General features: G+C 40.5%; 1 protein-coding gene across 1 annotated transcript; it reads right to left on the minus strand.

Annotated features, from left to right (window-relative positions):
- Positions 1-210: 210 nt before the first annotated feature.
- On the minus strand, positions 211-15,975 carry slc6a1b (solute carrier family 6 member 1b). Its single transcript, XM_076739637.1, has 15 exons — positions 15,546-15,975; positions 13,759-14,178; positions 13,327-13,458; positions 12,960-13,060; positions 12,330-12,439; positions 11,753-11,885; positions 10,661-10,795; positions 9,675-9,778; positions 9,025-9,149; positions 8,433-8,545; positions 8,063-8,194; positions 5,779-5,881; positions 5,476-5,576; positions 4,531-4,698; positions 211-2,877 (listed from the first exon to the last, which is right to left on the minus strand). The coding sequence occupies exons 2-15, from the start codon at positions 14,003-14,005 to the stop codon at positions 2,764-2,766; spliced, it is 1,818 nt and encodes a 605-aa protein (XP_076595752.1). The 5' UTR covers positions 14,006-14,178; positions 15,546-15,975; the 3' UTR covers positions 211-2,763.
- Positions 15,976-26,743: the final 10,768 nt, after the last annotated feature.

The raw sequence follows: 26,743 nt of genomic DNA on the forward strand, positions 1-26,743 counted from the left end.
GTTGTGATGCTATCACATGGACAAAATCTGTCCACGGGCAGACATTCAAACACCTGCAAAGTGCTCAAAACTGCTTCTGGTGTTAAAAATTGGATTTGTACTTTGCTCAATTCCCAATTGTTGTGTAAAAAAATCCCTTTACTATGCATTTAAAACTGACAAAAAGTTAAATTATTGCTCCCCCAATAGAAAGATCACATGACACAGACATTATAATCTATAGGTCTTTATTTATTTTTGCAGATAACATATATTGCAATCATGCTTTTTCATATAACACCATCTAAAGACATTTATTATATTTTTTTTACATATAATATTTTACATTAGGCCCATGAAACAGCTAGAAATATACAAAACAATATTCTCTGACTAGACATTTCTATTACATTATTATTATTGTTATCATCTTTATTATTACTCTATCCTGTTATTGTAATTATAATTTTTACAGTTGAGAGAGATATGTGCTTTAGTTTCTGAGATAATAATATTATTGCAGAAAACAGCAAATAATATCACATTTTTTGTTCAACATTTAGACGAAAGAAAAGAAAAACTCAGGTTGTACGGACATTCACAGATACATGTATTACACAGTCCAGTTTACAACATCATTCAAGAGAGAAAACTGCAGTATGGTAACTTTATACAAAATTCACGGAACCCTTTGTCATTGCACATTTTAACTCACATATCTTTGAGAGAAAAAAAAGAAACATAACGAAAATAAACGGGACTGATTCAACCTGATTCCTGTCGCATGTAGCTGCCACAGAAGCATTTTTTCTTGAACCTCCTTCATAGTAATACAGTGATATCTATCGCCTGTCACAAAGTCAGCTTCCATATATACGTTTTCATATTGCCGAGCAAACTTGATATGTAATAATAGGTTTTTCTTTATCCTATGAAAGGAGTAGTTTCAGTGGTGTTGGCCTGTATAGCATCTGGCTATGTCCTGTTGTGTTAACAGTGCTTTTGCCGGCATTGTCCTCTGACTGAGCCAAAGTTTCTCTCTCTGCGTCTGAAATTGAAAATCTGCACTCGCCACAGGATAGAAACACATTATGGCTTCTACTAAAATGACTGAGTGCAGGCCATCACAGTTCATTTACACTGAAAGAAATGATGCTAGCTGAACAGCACAAAGAAAGGAGGCAACAGTTTGGATCAGCTTCAGAGCGTGCCTAATTATATATATGATAAGTGTTTATACTGATTTGGGTGTTCATGTCTTGTTGCTCCTTAAGTTATGTTCAGTCAATTACAGAATATTTGTAGTTGTATTTGTATTTGTGTGCGTGTGTGTATGCGTGTGTGTTTTTTTTCAATACAGCATTAATTGTTTCAGTGTATAATGGTAATATCTGAGAGAATTTGGTCACATCCACCTTTGTTCCTGAGAAGTGGGTTACTAAATAGTTATACAAGTAAACTGTTCCAGTCAGAATAGTGGTGGCTGTCAAAGAAACCCATCATACAGTCTCCGATGCAGCAGCAGCCACTGCAGCTTATTTGTTCTCACAGTTTAACATATAGATCAGACTCAGCATTAGCTTATTGCAACACAGCTCTGTCTTTCTACTTCACTGGTTGTCAGGAGAAGGAAAATCTACATTTTCCAAATAATCTCAGGCAGAAATATAGTACGCACAGTGCAAATGTGGGATATCTGTATCGGCTACACTTATTGGTGGAGGTGGTAGTTTACAGATCAAGATTGTGCTTGGAGGCGGATGCTGTCTTTACTACTGTACCCTGTTTCTCTTTAGAGAGACAAAACGGGATGTTTGTTTTAATCCATAAATAGTCAGCGGGTCAAATGTCTGCACCAATCGTTCAAACTTGAGTATGATTTTGGTCCTTCTCACTCTCACATATAGAAAACGACCTAAAAATGATTCTACAAAAAAGATTCAGACAACATACAAAGTTATTGTTCTTCAAACAAAGAAACAATTATAACAGTCTCTTGCTATGTATCCTATGTAGGTTATTTTTGCTGTTGTCACAAGTTTCAATCGAGCCAAAAAGAAGTTGGACGCTTCAAAATTCCATACTTTGCTTGTGCTTTTCAAAGGAAGTCCCAGACATGGGTGGTAAACATTTCAGGCGAACTGCAGGATCCTGCAAGGGAGTGATAGTCTGTCTAAATCATATTTTACACATACAAGCAGATTTGGCCTTACCTGTTGCACATTCCCATATTGTCTTTGCCTTAAATTGGTCAATATTCAATTTTCACTTTACAAACTTTCAAGTTGCATTTTTTTTTTCACCTACTACGCTGCATTCATTTTATTGTATTTATTTCATGTACAAGCAAAATGCATTTAATCAATATTTTTCTTTGTACAGTAATTGTAGTTTAGTAGACTAATTAATATCCTCAAAGTAGCACGATACTACTGAATCAATGCGGGCCTCCAAATTTAACTTATATATTCAATATACAGTAATTTCCTAAGTCACATTTCCTTTTCTAAAAAGACTAACTTTTTTGCATAATGAAATTCATAATAACACAATTTTGCTGGGTAGTTTGTTTTTCCTCATAAGTTTTATAACTCTGTATTATACAAATAACAAACAGAAAAACCCCTAAAAATAACTGTGTAATCAGGTTGGTCTCACGTGTCCCCAGGAGGTAGGTGAATAAAAGCAGACATGGAAGTCTGGTGGTCGTTCCCAACCTTGATTACGTTTCTTCTGTGTAGATCGCCAGTCTGGCCACTGAGACGGAGAGACAGACAGAAGTTTCTAGATGTAGGCTTCCTCGTTGGCAGGGTTCTGACTCTGGTTTTCTGTCTGCTGGTCTGGACCATTTTCCTGAGCCTTCACCAGTACCAAAGGCTTAATCATCATCCGCAGACGCTGTAAGGGAGAGGCACACAGAGGAGTAGTAATGTCATTGATATCACGCAGCTGAAACATGCACAGATGGTGTCGAAATTACAATGAGACATTGTCATATACCATTAGCAGGCACCAAACAACTGCAAATTTTGCGATTAAACCCGTGAGCTGTAACAAAGCACACCAGCTACACAGCTGTGAGCTTGATGAATGCACAGCCTCAGGCTCTGAGTCTCAACATTCTCCGAGATATTCCCAGAAAAGACATCTATACATTTTCCCTGATGTGATATATGGCTATATGAATTAACGCAGCCTGAGAAATGGCTGATAAAGCACCGTAAAAGCCAATAATCATGACACTGGCGATGTGTTATGGGCCCAATTTACTGAGCCCATATAGCTAAATCGAACCCTTCCAGACTTGGTAAACCTTTGAAATATTATGAACTATGAGTAGTGTTGGACCCGGGCTGTGCAGCGCAGTAGGCCCTTACACTGAATGTTTGTGAAACTAAGCGTCCGCCTGGGTGCAGAGTACTAATCAGATGGCTGATTGCTACAATTAGACAATCAGCCATCAGCTGTTACTGCAGGAGCTGACACCTGCACATCGCCTCTGACAGCCTCTGTTGCACTGCCTGCAATTATGGCCCATTTATTCTGTCAGTGATGGCTATAAAGCTATATCTGTCACTAGACACCGTATAGATGTAAGTTTATTTATTCAGCGCATTGTGAATGACTGCAAATCAAAAAGCTCTTAATGTAAATGGCATGCCGGAAAAGATATTATGTGGCACTGATTAGGATCATCAGATCAATAAAAATGCAGTGCACCATTCTGCTGCATACAAATGAATGTAATTTACGGAGAACACAGTCTCTGGTTTAGCACAAAAAGGCATCTAAAATGGTTTAAAAGAACTAATTAGAAACTCTATTTTACTAATCCTTTTATCACTTTTCTACTCGTCATGGCAATTTATCACATCTTTACCCGGCATGCCGATGTGTTTGCTCCTTACAAAAGCACTGAATCGCAGTGCAGCTATAAAGCACAGAGCGAAATCACATCGGCCTAAGCTGAGCATTTTATCATCCAGTGCGAAGAGTTTTCTCGCTGCTAAATTACATTTCAGGTACTCCTTTCATCACCAGCCATTATGTAAATGTTGTAAATGTAAGTGAAGATGACATAAATCCTGGATGAGTATATTCTGGTAAACATATTGGAGCCTGACTCTCAGTAAAACTCTACATGGTGACCTTAAATGTTCATTCAAGCTTTCCTCCATGGGTAAAACTGAGCTCCTCTGTAAAATCCTCAGGGCTTGTATGTCGCATTTACATTATCCTCACAAAACATCAGCACTCGCTAAAAACACCACTGTGTTCCCTGTGTTGGATTTGTCTGTCATACAGTATGGAATAATACATTTCAGCCAAAAATCTTCCATACCAAGTAATCCACTTGAAACTCTTAACACAGAGCTTGCCTCGCTGCCGACTGCATATTCAAATTCACAGCAGCTAATAGATGAGTGAAAGCTCAGAGGTGGGTACAGTGATGCATGTGCTCTGGTAATCGGAGGCTATCATATTTGCATTACACTGACCAGAACTCTGTTAACAGCATTAACAGTAAGACTGAATCCATATTGATCTTACCTCTTTGTATGTGCCTTTGAGTGTGAGGAACATGTAGCCCATGTAGCCAGGGATGAGGGTCATGGAGGAGAGGGCCATGCACCAGCCAACCCCCTGGCCCCAGGCTGGGAACACATAGTCGCCCATGGTGAGGGGAACCATCTGCACTGCACTAAACAAGAAGACTCCCTGGACAAGAGGAACAAGAAAATAGATCTCAACACATTCATCACCGTGCTCACTGTGTTAATGCAATTAAATCTGCAAAACTGCACAACAAAACATATGAAAATACTCAGTTTCTGTGATATTGTTATCAGTTTTTGTTGAACTTGCACAGGGTAAGGTTTCATGCTGTGGTCTCATTGTGTTTTCCAGCTAATAAGGCCAAGATGTAGTCTGCAAGCATCTATTTGGCGAAAAACCGTTCTATTTCAGCGTGTTCTAACTTCTGTTGGTCAGTGCCAGTAGCATTTAGACTGATTCTGACTGCTGGGGATAAAAATTCAGAGTTACCTCTCAAAGGAGACCAAAACCATGCATGTGCTCTAAATGGTTCAAGAACTGCTTTCAGTTTACTTTGGTCACTTTGACAGGCGTTTTAGGCTACTTTTACAGGAATAGTATGGGAGCAAAATGCAATATTTCCAATCTTTTTCCAAAAATATTGTATGAAGGTATGAGATTAAAATATGGAGCACTCACAGTTCATTAAGCCAATCATTACATCACATCAAAATAATCAAGTAAATGTGTTCAGACCGCTTTTGGTTTCACGCGCACAAATAAACCAACAAGAAAAATATTTTTCCATTGACGAATTATGGCAATCGTTCTAAATACATTCAAGCATCACCTGAGACCTAATAAGGCTTAATAATGTCCTTGATGGGGTTGTTATTTTCCCTGTTGGTGACTGGAACATTGTTGGTTAAATCCTGCATGTTACCCACAGATAACACTTACAGCCACAATGAGCGGAGTGAAAACGACCCAGCAGGCCTTCCACCACCGACAGGGCCTGTAGCCAACCATCTCCTCAATGTTGTCATAGAATTTGTTCACACCTGGAACCAAAGATAAAGCATGGTGAATTCAGTTTTAGCTATTGAGTTCATGATTCATCCATAATTCATGATCACAAACATGATTCTAGTCTGGATCTTAGATGTTAGATGTTGATATTTTAGCTCACAATAAGGCAGCAACAAAAGACAGAAATGTTCCATCCATCCTGAAGGAGATTACTGAGACACGAGTGTGCCTCACCGTAAAACCATGAAATTGAGATGCACTCAAAGAAGACCAGGAAGAGCAGACACATCCCGCTAGCTGAGTAGTAGTCGAATAGCTTGAACACATACAGTCCACCCTGCAAAAGGAGAGAAGCAGGAAAAAAAAAGAGAAAAAAAGAAGATGATAAGACCGATGAAGGCAAAGGGGACAGCATTGAAGAAGCAATTATAGTACTGGACATGCAGGACAGTACTAAATCGGTCAAGTGGAATAACATCAAGGGCGAGAGCACCAGCGGCTGTGGGTGGTGAGAGTTAGTGACGTCTCATTGGTGAGGACAGAACTGGTGCTAAGACGTCCTCGTGGACAACTGTGCTCCTGTGGATGTGCAGCGCAGACATGACCAGCGCAGATCAAGCATCTCCTTGAAACATTTCATGTCTGGCCACAATCAGGTCATTATGGAGACCAGCTCAAAGGGACCTGCTACAGTTCATCAACTCCTGCCCTGTGATGCTTGATATATTTTATACTGCCCGGAGAAGCGATTAGGGTAACTGCCTCATTGGAACAGGGCTGCATGTGGCATGATGGAAATCCAGTTTGGCAGAAGTAGAGGGACAATGCAGGGTCTTCGAGTGTCATTAGCAAACATGACCTTGGCCTGCAGTGATTCTGTCATTTTTAGCTCAAAAGTAGGCAGACACTGAAGCGTCTTTGCCAACTTTTTGCTGACTTTGGCTCCTTTCCTTGTTGTCCTTATACTAAACTTTGAATTCAAACTGCGACAAAACTGTGGCAGCGTTAATTTTAATTTTAATGGCTTTAAACATCTATTTCGATGAGCTGCACTGCAGTCTGAAAGGGAAACTTAAGAATTCATGCCAGTTAAATATGGCTCAATTAGCATGATATCAAATGTTGGGACATAACCTTAGACCAATACAATTAAACAAATATTGTAAATTGTATTTTGATACAAAATAAACTAAACAAATGTAGTAGTTAATCAGCATCTTCATGGTAAAATTCTAATGATCAGGCACAGTCAACAGTGTTTCTGGGACTCTAAAATCTTTATTTTAATCAGAATCATGCCAGTTTTAAAAGATATTTTATTCCTTTGGAAAGATGCATGTTAAGATTAGGGGATGCTTGAGGGTGAGATGTTCATGAAGTGCGCAACATGATTTAAAGTGTTCAGTATTGACATTTCATAGCAATCTGACCCTCAGACTACATATGACTGTTTTTTTCAATTAAATGGAAATTGTGGCCTGATGGTGGCGCCAGCAGAAAGACCAGGGAGTTGTTGAATGCATTAGGGTTCCTCCTCTGTGAACCATGAATATATGCAACATATTTCCATCGTCCAGCATCATTACTGAGGGGTTGGTCATGGATAACTTTTGGCCTGATTGTAGCAAACCATTAGTAATCACTGTAGAGCCATAATTAATAAAAGCACTACATTTCAAGACAAACTGGCCTGTAAGAGTGAGAGACCCGGACCAAACCTACTAACCATGTTGTCATCCTTTAGCGGGTAAATAAGTGAAATGAAATCAAGGCTGTGAAGCTGTTTCATGGTGTTTGCAGACTGAATCATGATGCTAAATGACCTGAACCAGTTTGGCTAGCAGCTATAGTCTCAGAGGGAGGACGACCCTGTTGCCTCTTCACTCACATGCTGTCCCTTTGGATTTCACATAAGGGCGAGCTGAGTTAACAGTGTTGGAGGTTACTGGGTCAGCTGCTGAGGTCACACCACTGGTGTCCTCTGGGACGCTTTAAGTCTGTGAAAATGTTTTATTGTACTGTGACATGGAGCTAATGGTGTGTGGGTACTTGATCAACTGGACAAATACAGACTCAATATGGCAAATCATGGCAACAGATATCAATCTTGTCATTAAGTCAGAGGCTGCTGTGAGTGTTTTTCAACGGTGGATTGTAACTAAGTACATTTACTCAAGTACTGTACTTAGGTACAAATTCGAGTATGTATGTCTACTCCACAACATCATAAATGGAAATATTATTCTCTCTATTGTGCTCTTCAAATTTGGTGATTATGAATATGAATGTTCAAGATAAACTGAAGGACTATGTGTTCCTTTATGGGTTGACAAAATTAAGCTAAATAAACAATTTAAAAAATGAAGTGACTTTTACTTGTGGTGGACTATTTTAACAAAGTGGTATTAGTACTTTTATTTAAGTAAAGGATCTGAATACTTCCTCCACCTCCTTGAATTAACTACCCAGTAATGTCTCTAAAAGTTGATGGATTATCCAGTAAGAAAGATGCATTTACCTGTGTGATGTTGGACAGTCCAATGATGTAAGAAATAAGGCAGACAACTGCGATGAAGATCTCCCTGCGTTTTCTGAGAAGATGTGGGAATTCATCAACCAGTGCAGTGATGAAGCCTTCCACGGTGCAGAACTGCAGAGATTGCAGAGTCATGTTTAAACTGTTAAGTAATACACTGTTGCTGCAGTAAAAGCTCTGTTTCTAAGGTTTATTACTAACTTTCATGAATGATAGTGTAACCACAAGACATTTTACATTATGCCATAGTAATGGTGAGAATTCCTTGACAGATGCTGGAAAATTAGCACTTTGCTTTATGAGTATGGTCCAAAAACCACAACTGAGACCACTTTTTGTGGGTTGTTTTTACCTGGCTGTCGATTCCCAGCATCAGCAGCATGGAGAAAAAGAGTATGGCCCAGAGAGGAGAGATGGGCAGCTGGGTGACGGCCTCAGGATAAGCCAAAAATGCCAGACCAGGTCCTGACCAAAGACAAATATTATTGACATGGTGACGTATATTTATAATGAGATACTAACAAAGCATGAGTTGTTCTACTATGGCAAAGAGTTTATTTAAAAACATGCTGTTTTCCATTTTTAGCGTATATACTCAGCTGTAATGAAAGTAACTGTGATACTGGATAAGACAAGAACATCTCAAATCCAGAGTGTCCTTGGAGGGAAAAAGTGTGAGCGCTGAATGTCAAACTGAAGTTTCTGCCCTTTTGTAAATACTTAAGTATTTACAAAGGACACAGAGTTTTGCAAAAATCGCTGAGCAATTTTTCCTTCTAATAAACCCTGAAATCAAAACTGACACACAGTGACAAGATAAAACGTTCCCTTTCTGAGCAAAAGAATAACATCCAGCAATTTCAAGGGCTAATTTTTGCACAGTCGCAAGTATCTCATGCCTGTGCCTATTGTCACCATCGAGTTTCAACATTGATTGCAATTACCTGAGGCTGCCACATCAGCGATGGGTCTCTTTGTTACATTGGCCATGAATCCCACGATGGAGAAGATGACAAAGCCGGCGAACATGCTGGTGAAGGAGTTGATGCAGCAGACAATGACAGAATCTCTGTACGGGAGAGACAAAGCACAAGGCAGTCATTGTCACGCCTATATCAATTCCTTATCAACCCTTCACACATTGTCGAGAGGCATGGGGGGAAGGGACGGTGGAGAGCCATTTTGCATCCTGCAGTAGCACAGCTGCTGAATACATTCATATTGACCTGTTCTCCTAAAATGGCAGTGAGCTGCAGCGGTTTTGAAATAGTTGGAACCATAGACGTGCGTAGTTGGGCTGCAGGCCAGCACTTATCTGACAATGTGAGAGGCTAAACAAACGTCTGTGCCTGTGAGTGTAAAACAGAGCCAAAATAATGAAAAGACTGCTGCAGCTGGAGGCTCAAATAGTCCCAAAATAGAAGGTACAGCAGACACTATGTTGCCAGGAAGCCAAAAATAATCCCAGGAAAAGACACTGTCACAGTCTCCTTTTGAAAAAAACAAAAAACGTGGGACTGACCAGTGCTCGACAAAATTTAATCTGCACAGGTATTTGATTCAAGCTGAAATGCAACACATTATAATCACCTACCTGTACACGTTGTTATTGAAGGTATTGTAGCTGCCGAGAGCAATCAGAGAGCCTAATCCCAGCCCGTAGGAGAAGAAGATCTGAGTGGCAGCATCCAGCCACACCTGACACACACAGATTAGAAAAAAGGTGTTAAAATAGCCAGATGTAGCCATGTGACTATTTAACTGGCTGGGCTGATCACGCCATGTGCACAAATGTATCTTGCCTCTTATAAACCTGTGATGAGAACTATTATTCTGGAAAACTGTAACACCTGCATGCTGTCTCATTACTCTTTGTCGTATCTGACGCACTCGGATCCCACTGCACTCAATTTAACTCAGTAAGACCTCACCCTGTCTCTCCACACCTCATCTGACTTGATCTCATGTTCTTCTTGAGCTTTAATGATGTAGCCAAGTAATTTAGTCACAGTCATTACAGACTATAGCACTGGTAGAAAAAAAAAAAAAAAAAAAAAAAAATCCATACTATCATAGGAGTTTTATTCTTTACACATAGATGCGTCCAAAATAAGACTGGCACACTTTTAAGAGCAGAGACCTACAGCATACTTTACAATTAGCTTTTATCAGCATAATAAATACAAATGTACATCGCATCACAGGAGTTCAACTTTATATAAGCTTGTTGTTCTGCTGCTCAATGGAAAATATTTGGAAAATACACTAATAGACATCCTTTCTACTATTTTGCTGTCCATGCAATTAACAGTGATTGTGAGTGTTACTTTTAACACACTCATTGAGAATATATTTGGATAGGGTTAAGTTCTGTACACACCTAATTACAGTACTACTCGCCTATATACAGGTACAGTAAGAGACCTCTACACTAACATTACTGTAACTTGTAAACGGTCGACAAACCCGAAAAAGCCAAAACATATCCCACTGGCGCTCAGCTCATCCTCTGCTGCCACCTTTATTTTGGTGATTAATCAAAGTGCTGCATGTGCTCCTGAACAGAAACAGAGCGCATACCTCGGACTCCTTAAGTTTGTTAAAGTCAGGCGTGATATAGAAGAGAATTCCATCAAAAGCACCAGGTAGACTGACGCCACGGCAAAACAGGATGAACAGCATGAAGTAAGGGTATGTGGCTGAGAAGTACACCACCTGTCGGACACAAACTTATAGTTAGAAAAAAACATACATTGTTATCCAAGCTGTTTTTATATCACACAGCTACTGAGCATTATTTTACTTGTAATATGCATCCTGCAATGCAACAGCACTGCAGAAGAAGTGAAAACTGCTCACTTGTTCAACTCATCATGAACAGTGTTACAGTAGTGTGGCACCATCCTCACAGCACAGTGCAGCACAGTGACCTAGTCAGACTTCCCCCAGAGGCAAGATGACCCCAGAACAGTTGGGTTCAGCACACTCCCAGTGCACTATTTCCCTCCTTATCTGAACTAATTTTGCACTGTTCTATCAAAAGTCAACACAATTCAGATCATTCATGACAAAATGTACCAAAGAGGAAATGAACCAGCAGAGATGCTGTCACTGTCACACTGCTACGTGCAAAAAAATATGCAATGATCAATCTACCATATATAAATTAAACAAATACTGACATAAGAAGTCAAAAAACCTAATGACAAGTTTTATGGTTTTGTAATTTTATAGCACCGTGGGCAGAGTGGCTCCACAGCTGCCACGTTTAGGCCTAAAGCCTTTGCCTCTGTGGAATGTGTAGGTGCTCGTGATACTTCGGGTGCTTTGGATCAAATGGAAATTACATGTACAACGTTGTGTTGCCTTTGAAAGAAAGGCAAACAGAGAGGGAGCATTGCACATCAGTATAAATTGTGAAATTGTTGTTTTATATTACTTTCAAATATTTCATGACAGTAAACCTAAAACTTTGAGTTTAGCTCATCCCAGAGCAAAACAAATTGTAAGTGGATAGAAAACAGGCGATGTGAAGTTATGTAATCCCTTCATTTGAACAATAATCCAGCGTGCCATTGTACCAATTCTATGACCTTGAGGTTTAAGATGATACAAATTCAATTAACAATGGATTTTGCTTTGTTTCTGTCTTTGTCCTCTCCTTCTACTTACTTTGCCAGTCCAGCTGACCCCCTTCCAGATACAGAAATAGACGAGCACCCATGCAATGGCGAGTGTAATAGCCAGTGGGATCCTGACCTCCCCAGGCTTCTCCAGGCCCTCGGTCAGCTGGTGCACGTTACGTCTGCAGGGAAGGAGTAAAGTGGTCTTACCACAGCGCATAAATGCATCCTTGATCTCATACAAGCAGCATGCATGGGTGCACACACAAATATGCACACACGTGTCTGAATATTCACAAAGACCGCTCTCCCTGGCTTTCTTTTCTCACCCCTAAAGCTTTTTTAAGCCTTCATAGTAAAGGGAAATCATGCTTGCATGCACACATGTCAACATGCAATTTTTTTACACTCTTCAATTTTTTTTTCTTTGACTTGTTTGAGGCCCTTTATTGTACAAAACCATAGTTTTTCATCTTCTAGAAGTCTCTGGAGATAAATGCACATCAAAGGATTTGGAGAACCATTGGACCAAATGGCCATATCAACCTTGATCTTCATTATGCACAATAGGGACCATGATCTTTCTGTGTTCTTGTGATCTAAAGAGACTTGTGTGTCCAGCTTACTCCCAGAACTCCACCACTGCGCTGGTGAGGTTTCTGGTGTCTGCGATGCTGTAGTTGGTGTAACAGCGTTCTGTGTTCCAGGGATTGCCACAACTCTGCCATGGCAGGTCCTGAAAATTAAAGAGAAAAAAGAGAAAAATCACACAGACAGCTCTTTTTACTTGGACCACTCTCCCACCGCCGGGTCCCATTCTCTCTGGTTGTCGAGCAGCCAAGACCATGATACTCATTGAGATTTCATGCTTTTCTCAGAGGACTGAATGCCTCATCGCCAAATGCATTTATCAATACCTTGTGTAAGGCGCTAATTATGTGGGAAAGGAAGTAATAAATGTCATACCCTGTTAAGGTCTGCACACCCTTATATAAGAGGTGCTGGCAAACAGAAGCTGCCACATAACTAAGAGAGTTACTATGCAAAAAAATACAACCTGTGCAAAAAAAAAAAAAAAGAAAGAAAGAAAGAAAGAAAAACTGCTTTGTTGTGATTTAAAGGGGCACTTTTGTGAAAAGACATTTCAGTAAGGAATCAGGAAAACTAGACAAATTTAGGGTTTTTTAAGGTTTTCAAGTGGTGTTATTACATTGTTTTATTAGGGAACAGCATGAATATAAATATCAAATACTCACAGCAGTGAAGGAATTGTACAGATAGTAAATAGCCCAGGAAATGATAACAATGTAATAGATATTTAGCCAGAAGGACAGAACAGCAGCAGCCAGACCCACACCTGAAACAACAGGAGAATACAGGCATGACATTAAATTGTGCTGAAATGTTTTTGTGGAAATAAAATGATAAAAATAATAGTATTTGTAAGAAATGTTTGAAAGCTTTGGTAGTTTATGGAGGATAAATCTTTGCCCACTGTTACATAATTACACAGAGCCTCAATGTCTGCTAATGTCTGTTATTCAACCTGGCCTTCATGAAGCAGCCAGTTAACATGAAAAGCACAGTTTAGGGCCGTAAGGATGATATAAAAGTGCCTTTTACCTTTGAACATGGGGGCCAGCTTCCATACTCCAAGCCCTCCAATAGAAGTGTATTGACCAAGAGCCGTCTCCAGAAAGAAGAGGGGCATGCCAGCAAATATAAGGGTCAAAAAGTAGGGAATCAAGAAGGCCCCTGAATGAGAGGTGAGAGGTAAAGGTATGTAAGTTAAGATGAATCATAAACTATTAACATTCATCATAATCCAGATAAGATGGATGGTTAAATGAGTGTTTGCTTGCACTCTGCGCCGCAGATCATCGGACAGGCTTTCGCTCGTGCGCAATTACGCACGGCTTAGATGGTGGGGAAATGCACTTTAGATATATTTTAATTAAAAGCCTCCGGGAGAAAAATGGCAGGTTTTGATGTCGAGATCTTTGCACTCCTTTTGGTATATGGATAAATGAAAAATTGCCAAGAAGTCCTGTTTACCTCCTCCGTTTTTCCCACATAAATAAGGAAATCTCCAGACATTTCCGAGTCCAATGGCGTATCCGACACAAGACAGAAGAAAGTCAAATTTCCCACCCCACGTTTCTCTCTCGGGTATCTCATTTTTCGTCTTCTGCACTTTCACCACCAAGGTTTTGGGTTTGTCGTTTGGCGTGGTGGTGGGCGCGTCGTTCACCGTCTCCGTTAAGACGTGTCCGTCAGAGGCTTTGGTCCCGTTGGTGGCCATGCTCACTGCGCGTGTCGGATAGTCCTGACCAGTGGAGAGGAGAGGGTTTCAGCACCGGTCCAGGCAGACGGCAGCTTCTCCGTCCTGTACACCCAGCTTCCAGACACCAACCGAGGGGAGACGAAAGTGATCAAGAGCAGGAGCAGGGGCAGCTTAGCAGAGGTCCAGCGACCCTGAAAACATAAGCAGATATGTATGGAGTTTAAAAAAAAATTAAAATTAAAATAAAAAATCACCAAGAAAAGTAAAAAATGTAATTCTACCTCATGAATTATTTTCAGAACTCGATTGTCAGTAATAATAACCGGGATTCATTTGCGCAATTCTGCCTTAATTGTTGAAGTTATCAAAAAGTTAATTGAAAGTGGAATTATTTGACCCATTAATAAAACCATCGCTTATTTTCTGGAGGAGAAAAATATTGCGTGGCCAAATTGCTTCTTTGTGTGGGCACTGTACTGGCCTGTGCTGACAAAGAAGTTTTCTATTACTGGTAAAATATTTTTTACACGATCATCATGCATGCATAAATTCTAATTCCATGACATTTCTTCAGGGGTGGAGGGAGAAAAATGTGCCCCACGATCCGTGAACCCCACGGGATCAAATAAAGACTTCTCATGCAATAAGAATCACTTTTAATTGCCCGGAGTGAATGCATGTTAGCAGAAATTTAGAGCCTGCTTTTGTCCTTGATTCATTACGCTCTAAATTCAATGGCCCACTTCCCACTGCTTCGGTACAAGAGAAGAGCAATTAAACACGTTTAGGAGTCAGGCGCGACGATAATGTCTAATGAATCACCTGGAGAGGTTAATAAGTTTTCAGAAGACATTTTCGTCAAAGATCTGCTGGACTGAGTTAAAATGTTTATTTTACTTTCTGATTAATTAGCATCAAGAAAAACAATTAGCTACACCGTTTTCAACAGCGTCATTTTATCAGGTTTCACATTTAAAATATACGGTATTTATGTTTGTTTATTTTCACTTTTTAAAACGCAAAATGAACATCTGCTCGTGATAGGTGGAAGCGCATGGAAGGTGGTGCGCGCGTTCTGCGCTCTCCGTCACCTCGCGTGCAGAGGCTAATTGCGAAGAGAAATATGGAGCAACACGGTCACAAATCTTGTGATATTTTAAATGAGGAGCATTTTATATCAAATCTGCCAGCAATATTTCAGGTTCATGTGACATTCGGCTGCAAAGGGACACGCGAACTCAGGACAAATTGGGATTTAGTGAACAAAGAATTCTGTGTACATTTTATCCACACAGATCAAACATTTACATTTCACATGCACATATATTAAAAACATGTGTCTACGGGACTGAGGGATCAAGTACATTAATGACCCTCATCAGATACGTCTCTTGCATCGCCATCAAGTGAAGTGCAGTCGCACACCCGTGCACATTGCCAAATTCAGCGCATCTGCATGCCAAATTCCTCAGCGGTCCGCGCTTGCAACAAATCTGTCAACAAACACAAATGTATCCCTAATTTACGTTAAATGCATAACGTATAGCAGAATACTTACAATAAAATCCTTTTGTTTGCCAGACTCTTTCCCGATGGGAAAATCCGTTTTTGTTTTTTTTGTTTTTTTGTTTTTTTTTTTTGTTTTGTTTGTTTGTTTTTTTAAGTTACTTCCTTGCACTTTCTGAATAAAACCAAGGTGCAAACTTTACATCCGACGACAGTGCGCAAGTATACGATCCTGAGGGGGGAGGATGGTGGACAAATGCGTCTTTGAGAGCGAGGTGCTGTCCTGAAAGGAGTGGTGCTGAAAGAGAGGAGGGGAGAGAAGACGGGGAAAGGAGCTGCCGCCGTCTGAGTTGAAGCGAGCAGGGACGTAACATGGAGCGCAGGATCCTCACTCTCATCTACATAGCGTCAATGTCACCTCAAAGTCGACCCTCCCCAACTCCAACATTTCCACCACTGAGATGGCAGCGGGTTTGAGAGAGGAGCATCCTCTTGTCTCAAGGTTTTATATCCTTACTCCTGCAGCTTTTTTTTCTTTTTTCTTTTTTTTATACATCAGCAAGTTCTCTCTCTCTCTCTCTCTCTCTCTCTCTCTCTCTCTCTCTCTCTAGTTGATGCATAATATAGACTTTTGGTTACTTAACATTTCCATAACATCCTCCTTGCTGTAAGTTTCTAAATATTACTACATTCCATCAAGTTGCCACAAATTGCACTTCTGCACACTCCAGGGACACTTGTTCACTATTTTCTAAACTTCCATCCATCCATATTTTAGGTGATTAACATGAAGCAGTCTGCGTTTAAAAAAAAAAGGCCATGCCATGAGTAAAAATAAGTAGCATAATGTTGCATCAAATGCAGCCCCTCCAAAGCAGCAGATACAAAGGAAGATGCCAATGACTGCTCTAGCTCCTGGCAAAACATGATAAGAGGGTCCCAGCCAATGGAGGGAGTCAGGGTGTGTGAGATAAATTGAAAACTGTGCTTATAATCTTCTTAGCCCGCTGTCTTCCAAAATGAAATACCCTTGTGGAACATCCCAAATGAGCGGTCTTAATGCAGACTTTAACTCCCACATCGAGATAAATTATTAGGGTCTCGCCGGGAGATTAGACTCTCGCAGGGTTTAACAGTTAAAGTTTGAGTTGTGAAAAGGAGTGAGGATTAAACCAACGCTAGTATAAAAGAAAAACTACATCTGCCTTTGAGAATGACAAACGTGTGACTGTTGAAAACGGTGATGGTGATATTCAATTTGTCCTGCAGTTCAAGTTTGTGTAAATCTGTCAGGTGACACCTTATCATGACTTGAAGCAGCTTCATTTTAATGTCAAGGGGCATCATATACAATGTCATGGCTTATGTCACTGTTATGGATGCACGAGACACATCAAAAATGTCTAACAAATACCTACTTTCTACCATTTCTTCTCTTCATTTGCTTCATTTCCTCTCATTTTTCGTATTTCCGCACCATCCCTGTTTCTCTCACGGCTCGCTTCCTTTGCTATCCCCCTGTGCTCATCTGCCCGAATCTTTCCCTCCCATTTTTGGTTCTTTTTGTCTCCACCTGCCATACTGTCGGCTGTGCAGTGCTGATACAGCGCAACTGAAAAGCCTCACCACTGAGAGGCAAGGAAAGAATGCCCAGATGGTGAACCAATGAGGGGGGAGCTAACCTTCTAATGATACGAAACAAAATTTAGCATTTCTAATCCCAACTGGCTGATTGGCCTGGAGGCTGTGGCACCTCAGATGTGCAAAAAGCCTCCTGTTGGCCTGCAGCTCTCACACGGGAGGAATTCAAAATGCCATAGTGATGAGAGCTGGTGGTGCTGTGCTTGTGGCCCTGGCCCCACCTGATGGTGAGCCTGTGTGCAGTGGAGCTTGTAATTACAGAAGGAGGTGGTAGTAATAGAGAGTAGAATACAGGCAAACACACAAGCAGACAGCTGGCCCCCTGTCAGTTTCACTGCTCAGACACAGGGGACAAAAGTGATGCTCTAAAACTGCAGAGCAGATTATCGCTCATGTGAGAAAGACAAAATGGTGATATGGATGATGATAGCAAAGATAATGATGACAGATGCATTTTATAATTCAGACATGTTTACAGAGCCTTTTGGAAATATGTTGCCTCTCACTTTCAGTATTTCTATGAGGCTTTGCATACATGGTAAGTGTATTTATGCAGGACATAAATACTATGAATACAGCATCCCACATGTACCTCTTAGAAAACTCCTACTGAAGCAGTAAATTTTGTAAGTTGATAAACTGCAACAACTACGTGAGGATTTTTAGCTCTGAAGAAAGTTTAAAGCCATGCCAGCAGCTCTGTGAGGCTGCACAGCTTTACTTTGAGCAAAATGCGAATGTTGGCATGCTAACATGCTCAAAATAACAATGCTAGCATGCTGATATTTAGCAAGTGTAATTTGTACCATGTTCACCATCTTTGTTTACTGTGTGAGCATGCTAACATTTGCTAATTAGCTATAAACACAAAGCACAGCTGATGATGTGATTGTCCAAACCAAACCAGAGTATTGGGGATGTTAGAATTTTGGCCTGATGATGGCGCTATATGAAAAGTTAAGGGGTCAACAAAGTGTTTAAAATTAATCAATGTTTGTACCAAATTTCATGGCAATCCACCTAATAATTAAGACATTTTGGTCAAAAGAAAAGTCCAGGGGAAAAGTCTGTGGATCGGAAGTCATTAAGATTCATCCTCTGGGGACCATGAATGTCGATATTTTACTCTGGACCAAGTCTGGACTGACTGACTAACAAACTAACATTGTCATTCCTATAGCCACACTGTTTCACAACTGAAAATGAAAAAATAGACCTGAATAAAATCTTGACAATATCAATATCAGTAATAACAGCCTCCAATATAAAGTGATATGAAAGCATATGACTGAAAAATGAATCCATACTATTCTTGTTAGCAAGAGCCTCTTTCACATTGACCCATTGCAAACCCATAGAACAATCCAAACAGGTTCAAAACCAGGCAAACAGGCCTCTGTCTCTTCATCAGCACAACTGCATGACATTACAGTCGTATGATATTATCACGCTGGATGTTCGCTCTGAACCTGTGTGAAGTTCATGGATCATCTGCAGTCACTTTCCATTTCAGTCTCTATGTTTGCCACTCAATGCAAAGTGTACATTAGCATCTCAAACACCTAGTTTGAACCAACATTTTTTTCAACATTGTTGTATATTGGCTTAGCACTTCAGAGCTTATGGAAATCAATGTGTGTGTTTGGGCATATGAAAGAGAGATAAAGACTGAGAGGTAAACAGAAAGACACACTGACAAACAAACAGACAGACAGACAGACAGACAGACAGACAGACAGACAGACGGAGCCCTGTACTGTAGCTCTTCCATGTCTCTTAATCCTAAAAGCCTCTGTTCTTTTCGGGCGGTGGGGAGAGGGAGGGATTGTTGTCAGGACCAGTTATGTGTAACACTGCAGGCCCATAGAATGTGTCTGGCTCTTCATTGGTAAGTCAGTCAGGTAGGACGCTGTTAGGCCTCTCCAGAAGAGCCTTGGTGCGACGTTTCCGCTCGCAGTGAAAAGATGCAGACAAAGTGATGTGTCTGTTGCCGGGTGATTCACAAAAAGAACCCAGGGTGCATTTCTAAAAAAAGGGGAGGGTGGAAACACAGCAGCAAAGTAAAACAAATACTGGCCTCCATCCCTGCCTCCCTCACTCTTCTCACAGCCAGGCAGGAATGCAGAAGCCGATGAGCGCCAAAACCTTCCTGCCAAGCCAGCTTATCCTCAAATGTTGCACCATCTTTAGCGACTGCATCATAATAGAAATGAAGATTAAAATACTCACCGACTCGGAAATTTGATTTATTTGATGGAATTAAAACTTGTGCATCATGTTTGGAGAAATGCCAGAATGAAGGATGACTCTAGATCAAAAGGCGTTAATAAGATGATGGATCGGTTTCATCTTGATGGCTGTAAATTCATGCAAAGTTTTCCCCTGAATCAATTACCTGTTAAGGAGCTGTCGTGGTTCACGTGTCAGAGAAGCATCAAGCCGGCAGAGATGTGTACAGACACGTGATGAGCAGTGCATTGTCTGTAAATGTGCCGTGACATTGTCTTGACTCCCGTCATGATTTATTATAACATCAGTGACACAGGCTGCGAAAGGTTACCAAAGTGCAGCAGATGAATATGTGGCATGTCATTCTGAGTGTACAGGGTAAAAGGTCAATTAAGAAAGAAACGCTTGTTTTCCATGACTGATGATAGAGCTGCTATATGTCACATTAAATACATGGTGTCATTATGAGCAAATATGGGAGCAAATTATGTGGCAGTGAATGCTGTCTTTAAAGCTGCACTGCCAAACCTGACAGAGGTTAAAATGTTGTATTAGTACAACTGAAACGTGGAAAAGAGTGTATAAAATTGTGCCAAGAAAATGCTGCCTTTCCTTTAAATAGTTTAAGAAAAGGGCTGATAATCATCGCCACCTGAGCCAAATCACGAGCCTGGTTTCACGAGAGGAAACATCAGGGGATCAAAATCAATACACTTTATCCTCTGGGGACCATAAATGTGTGTATAAGATTATGACCATCCATGCAGTAGATGGAATATGCAATATTTCATGGCAAAAATATTTAAAAACCGACTTACACAGGCTCAGTCTGAGACCATGTCTATGCCACTCACATGCTTTTATTTACTCACTAATGAAAGAGTTTATGAATGCATAAATGAGGCATTAAAATGCTAATTGAATTAGATTTACATATTTGTTGACTCATCCCCAGCTTTCACTTGTCTCTGCTCAGAGACACCGAGGCAAACAAAGACTGTGGATCAAACTTGGATGTTTAAATTCTCTATTTTTTTTAAACCTTTATTTATTTAGCAGAGTGTCACTGAGAGCTGGTCACATGCACACAGTTACGCGTTCACACCTGGAAGCTGATCAGTACAACCACACTCTGATCTGCGGGACACAGAGGGGCTATGGGCCTTGCTCAAGGGCACCTCAGACGTGGTAATGAGGGAGGGACAAGTGCTGCCTTCACTTTCCCACACAAATTTAGCCTGTCGAGCGAGGGATTTAACCGATGACCTTTGGCTTACTTCTAAAAAATGGTTTTGTGTGTAGCCATTTTAGCTTGAAATGTATGGATTTACATAACTAGCCTCAGTGCAGTGTGTGCTGTTTGTACTGCTTTTAGAAACATAGCTGGAGGCACCGTTGTTTCACTTCCAGAGATGAAATAAATACCACTGCTCTGAAAATTTCCCAAATACTGAAAGGTATAAATCCTAATCAGTTGCTCATAGAAGGAGATTATCCAAACTTTTGGGAAGATTGAGTGTCTTCTGGTTCAATCAAAATCTTTTAAGGTTTTTAAGTGTTGATACCAAAATAATATGACTATATGAAATAATATGTGCATTAAGGCACTGATCACTTTGTGTCATTTCTTATGTATCGGAGTCAATTACCTGTATTTGCTGACAAACATCTGAGCACTCCAGTATAAAGAGAACCACTTGCACCCCTATATCATGCACTATATCCAGCCTTTTACAGTCCATACATCCAGTTTCCAGCGATTAAAATACAAGTATTATTACATATGCAATAAGTGCTGGTTTCATCACTGTCAGTCTTCAAATAAATGCTACTTTAGCAGGCAAACACGTAGCCATTGCCTAATAACAAGTTACACTTTCACACCAAATATTCAAAGTCCTTATTGGTCAGAGTGAGGCCTGTATGAAAAGAGCTGTGTACGCCAAATTGAACTTTAACCCAAATGCGCTTACAGTCCCTCTACAATGTGCACCCAATGGGATTCTGGCATTGACAACAGAGAGAACTTATCCACGTCATCCATCATTAGCATGATGGTGGGGTCGATTTTACTGTTTACAACAATGGTAGGAAAGTTAATTTTGTGCATCTGTGAATTGGAGATATGTCATTTCACTCTCTGATCTTAATGGGAATCTGAAAATCTCAAGCGTGAAAATATCAGACTAGGTGAGGACACCAGGGTATAAAATCAATATACCAACCTGGACCTAGTCGCTTGCTTTGCATGATTATACACAGCTCTTTATTTTGCACAGCACTCTGCACAAACAATTTTCACTTGCTCATTTGGTCTTAAACCATAGATGCTGTAAGACTAAACATGCTATTAATCATTCAACACAGATTTAATACTGGTCCTCCTCTGCAAAGGGAATGACCTGAAACACTTTGTACACAAACCAAAGTAAGATACTTTTTACAATTGTGTAATAATTTGTTCACCCTTCATGGAAAAAATAAGTTATTCTACGGTATTAAAAGTCAGATTTAGCTGAACTGTACAAACTGTAGCCTGTAACATTTAATAACTTGTGAAACTTCTCCCAGAAACTGCTGCATCAGCAGTCCTCCTGCTGTATTTGCTGTTAGTCTGACAGTCAGCTGTGTCTTGTAGAATGATGACAGCAGGTATTGTAGGTACAACATAACATGGCAGTTCAGTACTGTATGTTGTTTATGTTCTGCTAACGTGTACAGCTTTTGACAGGCATTTTACCACACACACACACACACACACACACACACACACACTCGTCAGCACACACAGTTCATGGGACTGGACAGTTGTGCCCTTTGCCCCACATTACCAATCCACGTCGTTACATCATGATTTTATTACTACAGTATAATCATCGTGAAGACATTCAAGCACCTCTGATTTACACATTTGTTCTGCTGCTGCTGCTGCTGCTGCTGCAGGGCTCAAAATCATCAGTTACTATACTGAAATCAGCATTTTGACTAATCTGAGTTGAGATTTTGACAGAGATATGGTGAATCTGATATATGAAAGTGAACGTATAAACAAAAACACATCACAGATATGAATCAACACAACAAGCGCAGAGAATAAATAAGTAAACAGAAATATAAATACTGCAGCATTTAGTATTTTCCTCAGGGAAAGGACACAGTTCAATGTCAAACTATTGATTTGCATCAGTTTTGGATGAAAGCGCCAGAGGAATTATTGGCGTGCTATTAAAAATCAAAATAAAATGGTGTTCCTTTTGTCCAGAGGGCCACTGGGTTGTGTTATGGGAATATCAATACACTCTGGCCTCTGGTTATACTATCATCTACAGCGGAGGACATTTTTCTTGCTTGTACACTTGTTTTAATGTTCTGCATCAATCTTCTGGTTCGTACAGTGCAGAACAGAGTGGGGGGGCTTTAGATGCTGGATGACTGAGTTTGATTGGGCTGTAGCTACAGAAATATGAATCATAGGACGGGCGAGCTTGCTGGACTCACAGAGGACTGGTTGGAGGTATAACTGGGATGTTCCACTCAACTGGTTTGTGTTGACTCTCATGTATTTGTAATAAAGACGCTCTGCTTGAGAGAAGAAAGCTCAAACTATCATTCCCCATGTTTAAATTTGGGCTAAGAGGACAGTGTCTGCGCTGAGCAATCACATATTTAAACAATGGCTGTAATATTGTGGTGCCTTTGTTATATCAGCCTGCACTGCCTTGGAACAGGATGCCTTTCTATCTGTTTCAACTCTGTCTCCAAAAGCATTTCTATGGGTTGTTACCCCGAGTCAAAGTAATTGAGGCAGACAGATTGTGATCCGCGAGTCAGGACTGATATTTAGACTTAATGGCTTTTCAGAGAATCTGCATCCGCCGCCACCTGCACCCTCAACACATGGCTGCCTAATGTTGCCACCACAGAGCAGAGGGAAGGATGGAGAGAGAAAGAGTGGAGGGTGTGATTGCACTTACATCCTTTGCCGTTTGTCCCTCCTGGGTTTAGAGTATTTCAGTAATTTTAATGTGAGATACTCATCAGGGATAATCACTATCCCTATACTCTATACATGGTTAATTTTTTTAATGGTGAAAAGGTTTTTGGGCTCAAAAATATCGTACGAATATTTTGAAAAGCAAACAGAAGAGGAAACCAAACTCAGTTCAATTTACGTGACCATTTAAATGCAAATCTCCGCCATGATAAATCAAATATTCACTCCTGTGTTGCTAGGCAACAAAGCTATGGGCTGGTTGGTTGGTTGGTCTTCGTATGGTTTAGTTTGACCACATCTGTGTGGCCTGCTTTGAGGGTCTCAAACAAAGCTCACTTAAGAAGCAAGGTGGGTGTGAAACTGTGGAGCTGGGATTGAGGGACTATCCCTTTAATGGTTAACCAACGTTTAATAAAGACCACCGCAGTGGAAAAGTTTCGCATTTAGTCAAGCTGCGGTCGCAGGTATCCTGAGGTTAGAGACTGAAGAGCACTGACTGCCACTTGGGAGGATGGGCGGCATACAGAAGAGCTGAGGCTCTCTGAGGTGAAGTATCAATTAATGCTGCAGCCAGCAGCATGAAGACTGTGTGAAAAGGGCCGACATCAAAGTTAAAGATAGGCTGCTAGATTGAAGGAGACAATTTAAGACCATGTTTGGATTGAGAGGCCAAATCTGAATTCTGTGGCAGAGTATATGACAGAGGAGAGGACTGAAACAGAAGACCACTGCTGGTCTCTGGTGTACTCCTCCAGCTCCTGTGGGCTCCTGCTGCTGCTACAGCAGCTGCTGAAACAGGCTTCAATAAGTTTTAGAGAATCCCTATCACGGGGGCTCAAATGAGGTTTCAAGAGGTTAATTTGAATTTGGTTTGCTCTATCAATAAAGTTCTCTCTCCCGGCATTGATTAAACCCTAAGAAACCCATCTCTGTTCATCATAATTGCATATTTAGAAGTTTTTGTCAATGAAAAGATCCCTTCATGCCTTAAAATGGCTTAGCTGCAGCTTTGCCTTCACTTAGCATGTGAGGGTCTGTGAAATAAGCAATTAGTCCCTGCCTCGATCTCCACCCACCCCTCCTCCGCTCGCCTGCAGCTCCAGCATACCTGCTCACTTTCAGCTCTGCCTATCAATCACACAAAACTCTGCTTGTTGTCTGTTTTGCCAGCTACTGTACGCTACACAAAGGCAAGGGGTAATACAGAGTAAGTCAGCCATATATGTCTGAACTGGAAACTGATTCTGAAGAAGAAGAGCAAATCGTGCAGGTTTGTCGCCCACAAGTCGAGCATCAGAACCTCGTCAGACGAGGCTTTAGTTTGGTTCAAGTAAATTTTGTGATAATATTTAGAGGTTAGACATCAGCGTTTACATGTTAAATGTGTCTGCAATGCCAGAATGTACATTCACGTATAGCTAATTGTACATTTTATTTCCCTGTTTTCATATGGAAAGGGCTCATAAAAGGATTACTGCTGCAGAGAATTTACAGTAAAACTGAGCTTTGATTTGTATTTAGGAACCATTTCCTCATCCAAGTCTTCCCCTGCTGCCATTTATGTTTGACATTTCAAGGACAAGCTTTTAAAACGCTCCCAAGTGCAGGAAGGAACAGCACTTGAAGGAGACACGAGAACTTCTTTTTCATGCAGAGCTGGAACATGTCTCATATTTGACTTCTCTTCTAATCCTGAATAGCTCAGATCTTTTACTCTACTGGATCTGTCCAATTCAAAGTGATGCTTGTTGGCATCCCGGGCAAGTACCAATGTTACTGGGGTTTGGCATTTAACTCCCACTGGTGCCTGCTAAAAATGCATGCGTACTTTTACTAACAAAACATGCAGGCTTATAAATCACTGCATGCTTGTATTTACATACTCTGTGCTGAAGTTTTCCCTCTCATTGGACATTTCACATCCATCAGTTTTGCTCTTTTCAAAATGGTGTCATTGGAAAACCCATTTATGCAAAAAATGTGAATGCAAATAGCAAATATAACCTTTTAGATTCAAAAACATTTTTAGCTTTTTGATGCACAGAGCCCCGCACCACTTATCATTCATCTTGTTAACCTAGCAGGACCAGAAGTTGTCCAGCCAAGTGCAGGTTAGTTCAGCATAATTGGCCGTGTAATGATCCAATCACACACCTCCTACACCCCACTAACTCCTCCAGGGAGGACTGAGAGCTCTCCTGCAGGATTGCTCCATTAGACAATGACGTGTTTGCTGAGGTCACAGTGAGTTTAAACATTTTTTTGGCGATGTTCGCTTGTGCTTACTTTCAACTTGCTACACCTGCTTGAGAATAAGCTCAGGTTGATTTATCACAGTGTCCTGAATTGTGGATTATTTTACAGACTGGCAACAGTGTGTACACCACCTGAGCAGTGTGTCAGGTACCATGACGGTGTCCCTGGAGACTGCCCAATAAACATTCCTGAGTATCCTCTGATAAACTTACACTAACCTCTGTTGTAAAATAAATAAATAAGCTGCACAACATCAGCTGGGAGTCTGTTTGAAAGAGAAGTGAAACTGAAATTTCTGGGTTCGGTTCCAGAGGAAAGAAAATCTCTCCTGATGTTTAATGCATTTAACTAAAAATGCGGCTTTGTAACAAGCCGTACTCAACAGTACGTCTCTCTCTGAGTGGGTGATCTATATGTCTAGATAAAGATGCCATTTAAAAACTAAAATAAATCTCACACTGTTTCCCATAACACCATGGCATGTTAAACACAGAAGATGTAAAGATACAAGTCCTCTGGTGACTTCAGACATGTCCGCAATAACAGCAGGACAGAGAGGACTGAACGGTGTAGGAGATGCTGGAGAGCAGAGATTATAGCTACAATCATGTACATTGTAATCATTTACAATCATTTACGCACAGGTACATTTTCATGGGAGCTGTAGGTTTTTTCAGCTCATAAAGTAATCATTTAACTTTTGGGAAAATGTTCAGAAAGAATGATGTGAGTTTCAGCAGCTACACAGAGGCTAGCCTGGATGTGACACCATGAGTTCAGCTCTCCTTAGGAAGTATACTCATATTGGTTCATAGTAGGACACCATGTTCATCCAGTATGTACATCTGGTGACAATATAATACAACATAATAGTGTGACTTTAATATAGGACAGCCAACATTAACAGTTTTGGTTAGCTTGTCAATTATTGCTCAGTGTGGGAGTCTTAGGTTTGTTTCTGTAATCACCAAATGTTAAATGTCACTCACAATATCATACAGAAAAGTGGTTTGTCTGAAGCATAACACAACGTAGCAGATCTGTAGATAAGCACACTCATTTCCCTTTGAATTTTCAACTCATCTCGTATGAAAGGGTGAGTATAAGAGTAAATCGCTGTGCTTTGCTCT

Source organism: Chaetodon auriga, chromosome 2 (assembly GCF_051107435.1).
Source record: "Chaetodon auriga isolate fChaAug3 chromosome 2, fChaAug3.hap1, whole genome shotgun sequence".
NCBI lineage: Eukaryota > Metazoa > Chordata > Actinopteri > Chaetodontiformes > Chaetodontidae > Chaetodon > Chaetodon auriga.